Source organism: Crocuta crocuta, unplaced genomic scaffold, assembly GCF_008692635.1.
Source record: "Crocuta crocuta isolate KB4526 unplaced genomic scaffold, BGI_CrCroc_1.0 scaffold26, whole genome shotgun sequence".
Taxonomy (NCBI): Eukaryota; Metazoa; Chordata; class Mammalia; order Carnivora; family Hyaenidae; genus Crocuta; species Crocuta crocuta.
This window is the reverse complement of record NW_027532249.1, coordinates 1,354,496-1,372,064: the sequence shown is the minus strand read 5'-3', so window position 1 is coordinate 1,372,064 and position 17,569 is coordinate 1,354,496. Positions and strand designations below refer to the sequence as shown.

The 17,569-nt window shown below is 38.0% G+C and overlaps 1 protein-coding gene across 3 annotated transcripts in view; it reads right to left on the bottom strand.

The window, feature by feature from the left end:
• Nucleotides 1–17,569, bottom strand: part of SPIRE1 (spire type actin nucleation factor 1) — a 183,901-nt gene that overhangs the window by 3,536 nt on the left and 162,796 nt on the right. Inside the window, exons 10-15 of one of the 3 annotated variants that reach the window (XM_077778079.1) lie at nucleotides 9,493–9,635; nucleotides 6,998–7,171; nucleotides 2,872–3,009; nucleotides 2,200–2,270; nucleotides 1,633–1,660; nucleotides 1,401–1,537 (exon numbers count right to left, since the gene is read on the bottom strand). In XM_077778079.1, the coding sequence (XP_077634205.1) occupies nucleotides 1,401–1,537; nucleotides 1,633–1,660; nucleotides 2,200–2,270; nucleotides 2,872–3,009; nucleotides 6,998–7,171; nucleotides 9,493–9,635 (691 nt within the window). The other 2 variants (XM_077778080.1, XM_077778077.1) reach the window with 2 other exon arrangements.

Sequence of the window (17,569 nt, the reverse complement as noted above, 5' to 3'; positions counted from 1 at the left end):
CAAAGGAAGAATTTTTAACTGAAGATAAAATTAAAAATATTTTTTTTAAAGAGGCCGGGAAACACACTTTATTAAAAAACAATAATACTGAAAACTCTCAGTATCCCTTTTAGAATTTTTGGAAAAAAGGATATTCAGGGTATTCACCTGAGTACCACACATGATGTCTAGCGGACTTTAACAACTAAAATGAAACAAAGTACATGTTGCTAACCTCCTCTTGGTGATTCAGAAGGAACTTCAAATTCTTTCTCCAGTGGCTCTGTGTCAGGGTTGATGAACATTACTTAACTATGGACTGTGGGGCAGACTACAGTAAGCTGAAGTAAATGTGTCTTAATCTGAAAAGTTATCTCAACATTTTTACATTTATCAAATACACTTTCCCCTCCCCCAAACTTCTCTACATTAAGATGACTAATTATTTGGATTCCAGAGAGCTGGAGTTCACCAGACCTCATCATAATAATTACTCTGGGTAATCTTTTTGAAAGAACTGGGAATCATCTACTCATTTACTACTTTAGTTAAACCAAACAGGAACGTAAGTGAAGAGTATGTACAGAAAGGAACAACAACGTGTCCTGTGGTCTCGAGCTCACAGGTGATGATCGACAGTCGGAGGCTGCCATGGAGTAGCAGTGTCTCAGAGCAGAGTGGACAGCACAGGGGGTGGCAGTGCCGGGCACACGTCACCTGCTGGGCTCAAAGCTTCCTTGCCTCACTGCCCACAGCTGCTGTGTGCAGGAGTGGTGCTGCCCAGCACTCAGTGCCAGTGCCATGTCCCTCCCCAATGGGGGGCAGCTGGTGGCTAAAACCCTAGCCTTTCTGGCCTGTATGTGAGTACGTGAGCCGAGCTGCCCTGATCTCCATCCTTTCTCAACGACCAACACTAACCTTACCCTGCATTAAATGCAAAGGGACTGATTTCAGGTTTTATTTTTTTTAATTGCCATAAAGCTCCTGGCATAAAGCTTTATTTCTGCCTTATTTAGGAAGATAAACCAAAGTTCTTGAAGACCGCTGGAAACCAAGAACTAAACAGATTTGCTTTCAAAACTAAGGAGGAAAAAAAGATTAAACTCTATGTGTAGGTTTTCAACTCCCCTGATGATAACGTCAGTTTTAAAGATGACTTTTAAAGGACATTACAAAAGTAATGATCTCTAAAGTAGAAAAAAAAATGATGACATTTCAGTATGTTTTAAGTAGCTAGCTATTATCCCTTGACAAATTACCTTTGGCAAGTTTTGGAGATCTGGGTGCAAGTCAAGACTATATTAAAACCAACCACCCAGCCACCCAACCTAAAGTACCCTGAGCCCAAACCCTACTTTGTCACTGGTCCTCAAAAGGAGCGTTCTTCCTTTATACAGTGAAGTCTCAGGCCTCTTGCTCACCTGGCAATGCTCCGGAGTGGCCGATGGTGGCCAGTGGGGGGTTTTTCTGACCTCAAGCAACTTTCCCCTCTTTGCAAGGTAGAAGGTCCCAATGAAAAGATGGGAAGAGTGGAGTATGGTTTAGAGGGCAGCCGCATCTATGATCCCAAATGAAACCAGAGTGAGCAGTACTGTTAAAGAGGTAGACTCCTTAAAATTAACACAAGTTTTAATTTTGCCAAGCTTAGCTTACCTTTTTACAACACTGTGAACACACGGGCCTGTATACAAAATCAGAAGTGTTACTCAGCATCGATGTGATGCAACCCGAGAGTCAGAGAAGTCAATGGCTGCGTGGTTGTGAATTTCTATAATAAACTGCAAAATCTCTGGTTCTTCCAGCAGAATGTAACGGACTGACACAACCGTGGATTGCCGAGGAGACAATCTGTGAAACTGAACTCTTATATTGTTTCCTGTAAAAGGATCAATTCACATCTGTCTGGGATTTCTTACTTGTGTATCCAGGGAAGGATCACGTGACAATCACATCTACTTTTTCTGTTTAAACAGGACATATGACTATTACGATCACCTTAGTTATGTAAAAGAAGTACATACGGAGAAACATTTTCCAGCTTTAACACTAAGTGTCTGCTCTACTCTTTTGAAGAAATCGGTATTACTAATCCACAAGTACAACATGATGTGATAATGAATGGGGGTAATTTCTAATACTGTTCCTGTGTGGAAAAATGACTAAACAGTGAATGTAACTGGTATTTATTGGACTACTGTCATCAATTACAAAAAACCTTACCTCTTACAGAACTGACAGGTATAAGACCAGGTGAAGAAGGAAAATCTCCTGGTTCGGCAACAAAAGCAGAGCTAAAAAATACAAATTTAAAAGGGAGAGAAGAGCATTGCCAACAATTAATTTCCTAATTTACATGTCTAAATATACTTATACATATTGGGGACCTTTAGTAGACAGAAGGAAAAAGAGAATTCAGAAACCCTGTTTTCAAGTTTGGCTCTGTGAGAATTATAATTTGGCTCTGTATTTACTTTTAATTCCACTTTTAAAAGGTAGTAAATGGCTACAGCTCTCAGAGGCTCACCATCATGGAATCAATCTGAAGAAGGTTCTGAGACAGTCTCTTCCATTTTTCAGATGTATTTTCTTTATAAATCCTTTAAAAGTATAACAACTAAATGCAGACATGATTTTATGAAGGCATGCCACTATTTATTATGGTTGTTTTTAAGTCTTCCAAAGCTTTTGATTTCTCAGGGAGAAACAGAAATATTCCCTTTTGTAAGCAAAGCAGAACAGGAACTGTGTAGTAGAGAATAAGCCTCTTACCTCCTGAAATCTCCTAAAAGTCCTGTACCATCTGGCTGCCAGCAGACCACTCCCTCAGGAGGCCAGGCCTGGGACTCACCATTCCTCTAACCCTGCTTATCAACCAACTTTGAATAGCTCTACCTTTCCTTTTTTCAGGGCGGTGTAGACATCTTTATACTGTTGGTATTTTTCCAGCTCTGCCTTCACCAGGACCTGACGAATATGCATCACTTCCTCCACAGTAAGAGCGAGGCATTCCACTGGATAGCAGAATTCCTCCTGAAATTCAAAATTCCACATGAATAAGAAAATCCCACCCCCCCTTTTCTGGCACTGCACAATTTCCCTTCAGATCAGACACCTGGTTAGTAGCTTCAGAGAAGAAAAGAGGTTTCCCAACGAACACCGGGACAGAGTTGGCTCACTCTGGGGACCACATAATTTCTAATTACACTAAGACAACAGATGGCAGAAAACTTCTGGGGACCATGTCAAACATTATAGCCTACTGAAATTTCCAGGAAAGGAAAGTTCCTCACATCAGGGTATATATTTTGCCTCAAGTTTCTATTCCATTAAGCAGAGCTATGTATCTATGTAATAAAATCTTGAAAGAACATTTTCTTGTTCTAAACCAAATTGATGTCTATTTTCTCCTACAATTATGCAAAGACATTGCTTCCTGTTGTGTTGTATACTATATGCTAGTAGATAAATAACAAATCTACAACACTGGTACTATTTACAAAACTGGTCTGTGGTACCCAGAATAGCCAAAAGGAGGTGGTTAGTAATTTATACTGAGAAGCATTATTTAGTGGTAAGTTACATCAGCACATCAAGAAACATCCTAATGGTATGAGCAGAACTGTAACATGTAACTACTGGTGCAGTTTCCAGCCAAAAGCAACCTCTACAGGCTGCCCCACGGTTCTCTAGATTTCTGTTATTACTTTTAAACAACTGCTGAATGCACAATCAGCACTGGAAGGACGTGGAGAAAATCTTAAGAATTTCACAATAAATATTTATGCTGGCTGTCTTATGGTAATGGCTTCCCTAAAAACAGCTGAGGAAGATGTTGATGTAACTGATCCCACTGAATAAAGAGCCTCACCCCCATCTGCTCCCCATCCGGCCCTGTGCTTGATTGGTGGGTCTAATAGAAAGACAGAACGGTCTTGTGCATTCTCAGCCTGCCAGGCTTCACAGGGGCCATTGTGGCGTAGGGACACTGAGACTTAATGTTCTCAGTACAAACACATTATAATTCACTCCCACACACACACAATAGCACTGCTCACAGGCATTCTGGAATCGAACAAGCCAAATGAGAAAGCACATGACTATGAATGCAGTCAGTTTATGGAGTTTTAACATTCAGTTCTGTCTTTCAATCAGAAAAAAACAAAAACAAATCTAGGTTGCGAACTTGATAAACATTAGCATTTACTAAAAAAAAAAAAAGTAGTTTGAAGAACTGCTTCTTACTAACGATCAATACAAAATCATGTCTGGTCAGGCTCACTTAAAAGAAGGTTAAATTTGCTTAAAAATGTTTTGGAAAAAAATCCTGCAACTGAATTTTTAAGAGGATACTAAGCTGAATCTGGAGGGTGGGAAGGGAGTCAGTTCAGGAAGACTGTATCTTTTGCTCTAAGATGTCTAAAATACTTTTTAAAATATCACCATCACATAATTTTCTCTTTCAGTGGGAAAAGCTTTCAAACATAACAGGATTAAATTGGCTTGTCCAATATCCACTCTGTTTTCTTCCACCCTGAGAAAACAGCTTAGTGTCAAGTGGGAACAATGCACTGCCTGTGTGAAGGTTAGGCCACTACAATTCTGCAGGAGATAAGTACTGTTGGCTGCACACATCTGAATGATGGCTTTTCTCAGCTTTTATCATATTTCATAAGAAGTTTTCCTATGGTCTTTTTTATTCATTTGCTGAGTATGATTGTGGTGCATTTTCTGATAGTTAACTATGTGACAAAACTGCTGAGGTGGAACAAAATGATGTATGAATCTAGCAACTAATCAGAGAATCACTACCTGAGATTTGTTGCTGTGAGAAGCGGCAAATAGTGCCAATTTAATTAACTTTACAACTGGGATGTCTGGGCCGGTAAACATTTCCGGTAGATGGGGATCCTTTTTATTTGCACGGAGAGCCTAGCACACATAATAGACCTGACAGGCTCTACTTCCCTCTTCTCAGTCTTAAATCACAAAAGGCCTTAGTCAAGCATACTTTCAACTTCCTGCTTTGAACCATATGCAAATCTAGTGCTTCACTGGACATAATTAGAAACTGTGTTTTTTTGTGGGTGTTCTTGTTCTTTCTCTAACTTTCAAGCAGATTACTGTTTAGTAAAATAATTTCCATCAGGTCAAATGCTAATGTTTTAATTCTGGTGCTTTCCCAAGGACAACAAAACTTTAATGCAACATGAAAGAAAATAATAAATAGTTACTAGAATAGTTTTTATTTTTCCAATTGACAAAAAAAATTAAACATCCCCAAAGCCAAATTACGCCTTAACCTTAAAAGATCTTGCTGGGATATCAAAGCTCCAAAATGTAAGGAGCATTCAGGGCTTTAACAGTGAGTGAAAGGCCTTGGTCATTCCTCCTCACGGACAGAGCTCATTGTCACAGCCAGACATGGACTCTAAAATACCCTTGCTTCTTTATGCCTCAATCTCACTCCTAAATTTAGGAGAGGGAAGCTAAATCTGAAAGAGTTTGATAAAGGTTACAATATGCTATAGGAACAGATGAACCTTTAGAACTTACTTTTGATGTATGTCACTAAAATTGCTAAGTTTTTGTTGAATATTCTGGTTACATTTACCATGGGTAAGGGTTAGAGTTAGGTAGCACAGAAATTAGAGAGCATAATGTATACTCTGGTTACTGAGCCACAGAGAGAATGAGAGTAGTCATATTTTATACAGGATTCTTAATTAGCAAAAACTTTGTAAGTAGCAGATACTTGAAAATTATCCCAAACGACCATTGTTTGAGTTTTTAATAAATCAAAGGCAGATTTCAATTAAAATAGCACCTATTAAGTTTAGTCACTCTTCTCTTTTTTCAGGTTCAACTTTAAAAGTCAAAGTGAACTGTTTGCCTACAGTAATATGTAGACTTAGTATATAGATATCTCTGTTTGGGGAGGATTGCTAATAAAAATAAAAATGTTAGCAGATCTCCAGTAATAGCAGTAAGACTGGTAGGAATTAAAGTGCCATCCCTGCATCTGACCATGTACTGCCCAAACGGCCACAATCTAAAAGGGGAAAAAATAGAGATCTAGCCTCTATTTCATAACAAATAAGAAGACAAAGGATTTTGTTATATTTCATTTACATTCAGAGTCTCTTTTCCAAACCAAGATGAATAATAAAGAATAAAAAAGAAACCAGCTGCTGGTTCATTTTTCAAGGATATTATTTAGTAAATAAAGGACCTCAAAGAGCCAGGACCCTATATGAAGCAGAACGGACCAGGCAGCTGCAAACACTAGTCAGCGGCACATGCTACTCTAGGGGCAGGGGAAGCTTTGGCATAGTTTGAGGGCTTTTTATTTCAATGGAGTTTGGAAAGTATTATGTTTTCTTTAAAAAATAAATTTTGTATGAAAATCTAAAAAACAATAATGAGATGCATAATTATTTAAAGTATGTAAAATAACCACATCAATAAAAGGAAAGCTTAAAACTTCTAGGAGCACTGGGTTGTCCTAAAAACCACGGCACACCCTGATGAACACAATACAGCTGTATGAAAGGTGCTGGGGAGGAGAGATTCTCGGAGCTCAGGGCGGGGTGTGTGGGAAACAGGGAATGACATGGTTCCATGGGTGGAGGAGTCCCTGGTGGCTATGTGGCCTGGCAGGAGGCTGCTCTGGCAGCTGAGTGAGGGAGCAAATGTCGTTCTGATGGCGGAAAGGCCCTGGGACAAAAGCACCCAAGGCTCTCCGAGTGCCCCTGCGCATGGAGAGGAGATGGCGTTCCTCCTGCCGTACGACTGGGTCCCTCTAATCCGATGCTGCATTTTGAGTTTGTTGTCCTTTCAAGGTCATGTTCCTCTCAACTGAGATCATGGTGTAATCTATGCATCCTACAAATGACTGGAATCAATGATCAGAAGCAAAGTGCCCATCTAAGCTGTTAATTGTTCAGAGTGCAGTAGCTGAGGTACCACTGTCAAAGAGATAGAGTGAAAGAGTTCCCAGAACCAGCAGAAAGAGGCCAACCTTTGGGGATTTCCACCTGCTGGTAAAAGCTCTCTCACACAGATAATACATAGCCCCTGCTACCCCAAACATGGCTGCTTCAAAAGGATGGGAGCTGAGCAGAGAAGCTGTTTGTATGGTAGAAAAAAGTGGTCGGAAAGGCGTCCTTGGCCATACACTGGTTATCCTAGGAACCTGAACAACAGATAAGGGAAAAGAAAATGGCAGGGGGAAAGAAAAGGAGAAAATAATGCTGAACATGAGTGACCTGAAAATAGTAGTTACAGAGCATGAAAGAAAAACAAAACAAAACAAAAACACCACAGAAGACGTTAACGGTAGATTCCACACGTGTATGTCCACACCAACATCTGCTTCCATATGTGTACATCAGTAATCATACCATGAAGTCATTCCTAGGGAACCTCGGAGTTCACACACCAGAGACCTAAACTTAAGATGTTTCTAACTTAGCTGCCCTCTGAACAGGGCTTACCAAGAGGCAGGACAGAGGCAACCACCTCTGGGGGGGCAGGGGGTATGGAGTGGAGGGGATGGGCAAGTGGCACTCTGGGGAAGGTACTGAAAGACAAGTCGCCTTTCAGTTAGATGGGCAATTGTCTTCAATCATTTGACCAAATGATGAAAAAAAATTACGTTTTAAACATCCTAAGGAAAGAGAGGGAGATACAATAAAAATAAAAATGAATACCAACAAAGACATTTCTGCCATTTTCAGTGAAAGGGTTATAAATACAAAAGTATTCCTTGTTTTCTTAAATATAGCTAAAGTTTTAAATTAATTGTCATACTTTTAAAGTACTTACCAAGCTAGAGAGCACTACCACGAGACAAGTGTGACTATGGATTTCTCAAGAGAACTAGTGAGAGCAGTCACTACTCTGTCTGACCGGAGGTTACTTGGTCTCAGTTGGCCCCCAGAGGCCCTTCCAGTGAGCTGTGGTTCCCTGTAGAACCTGAACACCATGTAGCACTGACCGAAGTGCTCTCCCACTGCCTTTCACTGAGACTCTTCTCTGTGACTGCAAAGGGTTCTGTCTCACTCTTCTCCACCAAAAACAACTCGGAGACTGACCTACCACACACTACGAGTTCCCCTTTGTCAGGAAATACACTTCTGGACCCTTGATGTCAGCTGATGGTCTTTCTTCTATTAATTCTATTGTATTTCTTCTATTCTATTCAAAACTTCTCTTACTAGCTGAAATTCCTTTCAACTGATCTGATAGTTCCTCCACATTCATAATTTTAAAATTTAACATCAACAACGGTGTCATATGATCACAAGGCCAGGTACACAGCTGAATGATAAACTGGCTTCTGAGAGAAAAGTTGGGTGAAGAGAAGAATTTCCGGATTATTGGATTTGTGATCTCTTACATACATTTAAGTTGTGACAATAACTACATTTTGCTAAAGCAGTTAAGTTGTTCACATTAACAAAAGTCTTTGGATTTTAAAGTTTCAACCTGTCTGGTTAAGAGTTCTGTTTTTCTGCTGATAAACTACTGGTGAGGCTATACTTAATGTTTCAATGATTATTTAGGAGTTAGAGGAATTCTATCAGGAACTGACATACAATCATTAGTTCTTTAATTGAACCTATTTGGGAGCAGAAATGAATGATCAAATTTCAGCACTATAAAGCTCTGTTCAAACGTCGTATCTTCACAAGAACCACACTATCTTCCTCTACTCTGAGGGAGGGAAATCAGTTATTGCTTCATTTGAACCACTGATAATTCAAGACAGCCTAAAAATATGGACTAAAATATAGAGAAGGCATATTCCAGTGCTTTTAATTCAGGAATATCTGAAAAAATATTAGATATTAGGTTGTTGGTAGAATAACTGATTGAAGCCTTCATCTTGCCTCCAAATATTTCTTAAGTCAAGTGGGACTACAAAAGAATCTTTGCAGATCTCTTCTAGTTAGAGGGTCTGTTACTTTTTTCTGGCAGGGTCCTGCATATTACTCCTATTGTCCTGGGAATCAAAGCCACTACACCAACCTGGAAACCTCAGGAAAATAGCAAAACCATCATCCAGTACAAAGAGCAGCGTTGGCTCCAAGATCATAAAACATACTTGAAAACAATGTACAATGGCTTGTAACGGATCAAAATTCTCCACTTGTCCTTCTGCCTCAATAAAATAGTGTACTGTAGTCAGACTTTGCTAATTTTTTGATGAGTTTTAACAATTTTTAAGTGGACTTTGAAAAGAAGAAGGCATTTTCTTTAATAATAATACATACTTTCAATCATTGATAAGTCTTCTGGGGGAAAACTACTTTAAATGAACAAAGAATGGTCAAATTTCATTTAGGTTACTGTCAGAATTGGTTTTCTTTAGATATTAAGAAAAAATAAAGCTATTTAAAGATCATTTTAAATTTGGAAGATTTTTTTCTCCTAATCATGGTCTTACGAAAGCTAATGATTCCAGGCCTCTCACTGTTCCTCAAGTTTCGACGCAGCTTTCCGGTTACTTACAAGAGATCGGGAGCTCTGCTTGGAGGGTGGCAGAAACTGTCTTACATTAGTGGGGGTTTCCTTTTCAATGGAATGTCGTCTCTGGGGTGGCTGCCGTCTCTCTGGCTGGGGTGTTGATGAGATGGGCAAGAATTTTGGAGGCTCTAAAGAAATGAAATTAACCAAACTGAAATGAACTTTCTTACAAATAAAAGTCTTATATTTGAATTTCTGACAGAACACCCTTTGTCATTTGTGACAAACACTGGATTCAAAGATGAAATATTTATTTTGTTAGAGGTTTTTATTAAGATTGGAGGTTCGTATGGGGATACTGTGAGGACTGTTATAGAAAAATCTTTGCAAGATAAACTTGCTTACAGAAATAGCAAGGAAAAAAGAAAAATATTTTGTATTTTTAATATTCATTCAAATATATACATAAAACAAAATTACAGTCTCAGATTTGTATATACAAATGCCTTCATGTTATATACAACAAAATTTTACAAGTACAGAGTCTTAGGCATGTAAAATATGTAAAAATGTGTATTCTCTGTGTCCAAAAAGACTCCCACATCATACCAAAATTCTCAAGTATACCAACCTTTTATATTCTTCTCTTTAAAGATAAAATATGAGGCGCCTGGGTAGCTCAGTCGGTTAAGCATCTGACTTCAGCTCAGGTCATGATCTCATGGTTCATGGGTTCAAGCCCCACGTCAGGCTCTGTGCGGACAGCCAGCTCAGAGCCTGGAGCCTTTTTCAGATTCTGTGTCTCCCTTACTCTCTGACCCTTCCCTACTCACCCTGTCTCTTTCTCTCAGAAATAAAACATTAAAAAAAATAAAGATAAAATATAAAAGCTCTTCCTTTTTGTTATGTATCAAGACATTCTGCCCTTAGGTTTAAATCAAGCTCCATTTAAATTTGAAAAAATAAATTTCAGTTTTGATAATACTGTACCACTGCTCTCCTTCACCTAGTAATATTTTGGGACAGAGTTTAAAAGGAGAATGTTTGAGGGGAGCCTCAGTGTATAGAGCACATGACTCTTGATCTTGGGGTTGTGAGTTCGGACCCCATGGTGGGTGTAAAGATTACTTAAAAAATAAAATCTTCTAAAAAAAGTTTATAAAACAGAATGTTTTATGATTTGAATGGTTCTGGATTTACATTCTGAAAACATAAGGAGAACATTAGAAATAAATTATGTTGCTGACAGTTTTATTTAATACTTCCTCCTACTCTCTCTGAAAAGTAAGCCTGCTTCCTTCAATGTAACAGGTGAGGAACGTGAAAGTCAACACCAAGTTAAATGTGATCCATCTATCTGGACTGTTCTCCCAAGAGAAATCACTAAATTGAAACAACACAATTTCCATAATCAAGAACGATACAGAAATCCATTATGTGATTTAACTGAATCTCTATAATATTTAATGGGCCTGACCAAATACCAATTACAGATAATAACCAAGGTCAGCTCCTACTAGTCTTGATACAATCTGATTAAATAAATCAAAATACTAATTAAAGAATTCTAATCACTAAAAACTCCACGTGTACAGGAAATTAAGTCAATGTTCTAAGAATACTTTAAGATATGTTTTTCTCCTGGTAAGTTTTTTTTAATTGCAGTAAAACATACATAAAATATATTTAGTGTGTCTTAACTATTTTTAACTGCACAGTTCAGTGGTATTAAATATTTACACTGTTGTGCAACCATTACTACCTTCCATCCCCATAACTCTTGATCTTGTAAACTGAAACTCTGTAACTTCCTATTCTCTACTACCTACAGCCCCTGACAACTACCATTCTACTTTCCATCTCTCTGATTTTGACTACTTTAAGATTCTCATATAAATGGAATTATATAGTATTTGCCTTTTTTGTACTTGCTTTTTTCCTTTAGCAAAATGTCCTAAAAGTTTGTCAGTATTGTAGCCTACTGCAGAATTTCCCCCATTTAAAAAAAAATGTTTTATTTATTTTCGAGAGAGAAAGAGAGACAGTGCAAGAGTGTAGACAGGGGAGGGGCTGAGAGAGACACACAGAATCTGAAGCAGGCTCCAGGCTCTGAGCTGTCAGCAGGGAGCCCAACAAAGGGCTCGAACTCACAAACCGCGAGATCATGACCTGAGCTGAAGTCGGATGTTTCACCAACTGAGCCACCCAGGTGCCCCAGAATTTTCCCCATTTTTAAGGCTGAGTAATATTCCATTGTATGGATGTTCCACATTTTGCTTAGCCATTCAGCCACTGACAGGCACTTGGATTGCTTCCACATTTTAGCTATTGTGAATACTGCTATGAACATGGATGTACAAACATTTCTTTGAGATGCTTTCTTTTTTTTTTTTTTTAATTCTTTTGCATATATAGTCAGAAGCAGAATTGCTGGATCATATGTAATTCTATTTGTAAGTTTTTAAGGAGTCACCATACTGTTTTCCACAACACCTGTACCATTTCACATTCCTCACAGTGCACAGGGTTCCAATTTCTCTACATTCTTGTCAACACTTGTTGCCTGCTGGTTTTTGTTTTGATAGTAGCCATTTTAATGGGTGGCAGGTGGCATCTCACTGTAATTTTGATTTTCATTTTCCTCATGATTAGTGATGCTGAGAATCTTTTCATGCACTTGTTGGTCATCTGTATGTCTTCTTTGGAGAAATGTCAATTTGAGTCCTTTGCCTATTTTTTAATTAGGTTGTCTTTTCTGTTGTTGAGTTTCAGGACTTTATATATTCTGAATATTAATCCTTTATTAGAGATATGATCTACAAATATTTTCTCCTATCCTGTGGGTTGCCATTTTACTTGGTTGATAATACCTTTTTATTCATAAAAGTTTTTAAATTTTCATAAATTCCAATTTATTTAAAAAAATAGACAATTTTTTGTCTATCCTTGGGGTCATATCCAAGAAACCACTGCCAAATCCAATGTCATGAAGTTTTTGTCCTATGTTTTCTTCTAAGAGTTTTATTATTTTAGGTCTTACATTTAGGTTCTTAATCCATTTTGAGTTAATTTCTATATGTGGTGTTAAGTAAGGTTCTAACTTCTTTTTTGCAGGTGGACATATAGTTCTCCCAGCACCATTGCTGAAAGACTACCCAATGAATAGTCTTGGCACACATGTCAAAAATCTTTTGACCACATAGGTGAGGCTTTATTTTGGGCTCTCTATTCTTTTTCATTGATTTATATGTCTGACTTTATGTTAATACCACATTGCTTTGATTACTGTAGTTTGTAGTAAATTTTGAAATCAGGAAGTATGAGTTATCCAGATCTGTTGTTTTTCAAAGTTGTTTTGGCTATCTGGGTCCCCTAAGATTCCATATGTATTTTAAAATGGGTGGTCTTCTATTTCTGCAAAAATGTCATTGACATTTTGATAGAGATTGCACTGAATCTGTAGATAACTCTGGGCAGTATAAACATTTTAACAATATTAAGTCTTCCAATCCATGAACACAGTATATGTTTCCATTTACTTATGCCTTCTTTAATTTCTTTCAGCAATGTTTTTAGTGAGCAAGTCTTTTACTTCCTTGTTTGATTCCTAAGTGTTCTATTCTTTTTGATATTATAAATGGAATTGCTTTTGTCATTTCCTTTTCAGATTTATTGCTCGTGCATAGAAGTGCAACTTTTTAAATGTTTGTTTATTTTTGAAAGAGAGAGAGAGAGCACTTGCTGGCCTGTGAGCGGGGGAGGGGCAGGGAAAGAGAGGGAGACACAGAATCTGAAGCAGGCTCCAAGGCTCCAAGCTGTTGGCACAGAGCCCAATGCCGGTTTCAAACTCATTAACCAGGGGATCAGGACCTGAGCCAAAGTCGAACCCTTAACTGAGCCACCCAGGAGCCCCGAAATGCAACTGATTTTTGTGAGCGTTTTTATATTTTGCTACTTTACAAAATTTGTTTATTCTAACATTTTTTTTGGTGTTTGGAATCTTTTAAAGTTTTTTTACATATGAGATCATATCATCTGCAAAGAGATAATTTTACTTTTTTTCCTGTCTGGTTGCCCTTTCTTTTTCTAGCCAAACTATGCTAACACTTTCAGTACTATGTTGAACAGAAGTAATGAAAGTAGACATCCTTGCCTTGTTCCTACTTCTTATAGGAAATGTTTTCAGTCTTTCACCACGGAGTATGATGTTTGAGGTAGATTTTCCATATATCGCTTTTATTACATTGAGGTAGTTTCCTTTTTTTTAGATTAAATTTTTTTTTTTAATTTTAGAAAGAATGAGTGTGCAAGCAGGGAGAGGGGCAGAGGGGCACAGAGAAAAAGAGATAATCCCAAGCAGGCTCCACATTAAGCACAGGGCCTGACACAGCTCAATCCTACAATCCTGGGATCATGACCCGGGCCAAAATCAAGAGTTGGATGCTCAACTGACAGCCACTCAGGTGCCCCAAGGTACCTAGTTTGTGTTAAGTGTTTTCACTATGAAAGGGTGTTCAATTTTGTCAAATGCTTTTTCTGTATTGATTGAAATAATCTTGGGGTTGTTTTCCTGTTAATATAGCATATTATGTTACTCAATTTTTATATGTTAAACCATCCTTGCAGTCAGGGATAAATCCTGCTTGGTCAGGGTATATAATCCTTTCACTATAATGCTGAATTCTGTTTGCTAGTATTATTTTTTATTTTTATTTAAAAACTTTTTAAAAAATATAATTTGTTGTCAAATTGGCTTACATACAATACCCAGTGCTCATCCCAACAAATGCCCTCCTCGGAAGTGCCTCGGTGGCTCAGTCAGTTAAACCAACAAGTACCCTCCTCAATGCCCATCATCCATTTTCCCCTTTCCTTCACCCTCCCACCCCACCCTCAGTTTGTTCTCTGCATTTAAGAGTTTCTTGTGGTTTGCCTCCCTCCCTCTCCCCAACTATTTTTCCCCTTTCCTCCCCCATGGTCCCCCATTAAGTTCCTCCTAACCCACCTGTATGTGCAAACATATGGTAACTGTCCTTCTCTGTCTGACTTATTTTGTTCAGCATAACACCCTCAAGTTCCATCCATGTTGGTACACATGGCCAGATTTCATTCTTATTGCCATGTAGTATTCCATTGTATAGATAAACTACATCTTCTTGATCCATTCATCAGTTGATGGACACTTAGGCTCTTTCCATGTTTTGGCTATTGTTGAGAATGCTGCTATGAGCATTGGGGTACCTGTGCCCCTATGCATCAGCACTCCTGTATCCCTTGATTAAATTCCTAGCAGTGCTACTGCTAGGTCATAGGGTAGTTCTATTTTTAATTTTTTGAAGAACTTCCACACTGTTTTCCATAGTGGCTGCACCAGTTTGCATTCCCACCAACAGTGCAAGAAGGTTTCCGTTTCTCCACATCCTCACCAGCATCTATAGTCTCCTGATTTGTTCATTTTAGCCACTCTGGCCGGTGTGAGGTGGTATCTCAGTGTGGTTTTGATTTGTATTTCCCTGATGATGAGTGATGCTGAGCATCATTTCATGTGTCTGTTGGCCATCTGGATGTTTTCTTTGGAAAAGTATCTATTCATGTCTTTTGCCCATTTCTTCACTGGATTATCTGGTTTTTGGATGTGGAGTTTGGTAAGTTCTTTATAGATTTTGGATACTAGCCCTTTATCCAATATATCATTTGTAAATAATTTTTTCCATCCCATCAGTTGCCTTTTAGTTTTGTTGACTGTTTCCTTTGCAGTGTAGAAGCTCTTTATCTTGATGAGGTCCCAATAGTTCATTTTTACTCTTGATTCCCTCGCTTTTGGGGATGTGTCAAGCAAAAGACTGCTGCAGCTGAGATCAAAGAGGTTGTTGCCTGCTTTCTCTTCTAGGGTTTTGAGGGTTTCCTGTCTCACATTCAGGTCTTTCATCCATTTTGAGTCTATTTTTGTGTGTGCTGTGAGAAAGTGATCTAGTTTCTTCTTCTGCATGTTGCTGTTCAGTTCTCCTAGCACCATCTGCTAAAGAGGCTGTCTTCTTTCCATTGGATACTCTTTCTTGCTTTGTCAAAGATTAGTTGGCCATACATTTGTGGGTCCAATTCTGGGTTATCTATTCTATTCCATTTGCCTATATGTCTGTTTTTGTGCCAATACCATACTGTCTTGATTCCAGCTTTGTAGAGTCTAAAGTCTGGGATTGTGATGCCTCTCACTTTGGTGCTCTTCTTCAATATTACTTTGGCTATTCGGGGTCTTTTGTGGTTTTATACAAGTTTTAGAATTGTTCTAGCTTTGAGAAGAATGCCAGTGCAATTTTGATTGGGATTGCAGTGAATGTGTAGATTGCTTTGGGTAGTACTGACATTTTAACAATATTTGTTCTTCCAATCCATGAGCATGGAATGTTTTTCCATTTCTTTGTGTTTTCTTCAATTTCCTTCATAAGCTTTATATAGTTTTCAGCACAAAGATCTTTTACATCTTTGGTTAGGTTTATTCCTAGGTATTTTATGGTTCTTGGTGCAATCATAAACGGGATGAATTTCTTTATTTCTCTTTCTGTTGTTTCATTATTGGTGTATAAAAATGCAACCAATTTCTGTACATTGACTATGTACCCTGTGACTTTCGTGAACTCATGGATCAGTTCTAGCAGGCTTTTGGTGAAGTCTGTCAGGTTTTTCATGTAGAGTATCATGTTACCTACAAAAAGTGAAAGTCTGACTTCTTCTTTGCCAATTCTGATGCCTTTTATTTCATTTTGTTGTCTGACTGCTGACGCTAGAACTTCCAACACTATGTTAAACAACAGTGGTGAGAATGGACATCCCTGTTGTGTTCTTGATCTCAGTTTTTCCCCACTGAGGATGATATTAGCTGTGGGCTTTTCATATATGGCTTTTATAATGCTTAAATATGTTCCTTCTATCCTTTCTTGAGGGTTTCTATTAAGAAAGGATGTTGCATTTTGTCAAATGCTTTTTTTGCATCTGTTGACAGGATCATATGGTTCTTATCGTTTCTTTTATTAATGTGATGTATCACACTGATTTGCCAATACTGAACCAGCCCTGCAGCCCAGGAATGAATCCCATTTGATCATGGTGAATAATTTCTTCTTATATGCTGTTGAATTTGATTTGCTAGTATCCTGTTGAGAATTTTTACATCCATGTTCATCAGGGATACGCAGTTCTCCTTTTTTGTGGTGTCTCTGTCTGGTCTGGGAATCAAGGTAATGCTGGTTTCANACACACACACACACACACACACACACACACACAAGCAGGCTCCAGGCTCTGAGGCATCAGCACAGAGCCCAACACAGACCTTGAACGCACAGATCACGAAATCATGACTTGAGCCAAAGTCAGACACTAAACCAACTGAGCCATTCAGGAGCTCCTGTTTGCTAGTATTTTTAAAAAATTAAAAAAAAATCAGTATATATAAAGGTTCTGGTCTATAGTTTTCTATCCTTGTAGTGTTTTAGCTTTATTATCAGAGTAATGCAGTCTCATAGAATGACTTTAGGAAATGTTCCNATTCCTTCCTCTTCTTTGTTGGAGAGTTTATGATTGCTAACTCAATATCCTTTCTAGTAATCTGAATGACTTTCTATTTCTTTCTGATTTAGTTTTGCTAGGTTTGGCATTTCTAAGAATTTGTCCATTTCATCAAGGCTATCCAATTTGATGGTAAGTGTTCATGATACTCTCTCATAATTCTTTTTATTTCTGTAGAATAAGCAGTAATGATTTCTCTTTTCACTTCTTATGTTAGTGTTTTGAGTCCTTTCTTAGTCCATTTTGTTAAAGGTTTGTCAATTGTGTTGATATTTTTGAAGAATCGATTTTTAGTTTCACTGATTTTCTCCATTGTTTTTCTATCCTCTTATTTCATTTATCTCTGCTCTAATCTTTACTATTTCCTTCCTCTTTCTGCTAGCTTTGTGTTTAGTTTGTTTTTCTTTTTCTGGTGTCTTAAGTTGTAAATTTAGGTTGTTGGTTCATTCATTCATTCGTTCCTTCCTTTCTTTTTAAAACCAGAGCATTTATTGTGCAACTAATCATTGAAATTCCTTGTTTTTAATATAAGTGTTTATAGCAGTAAGTTTCACCT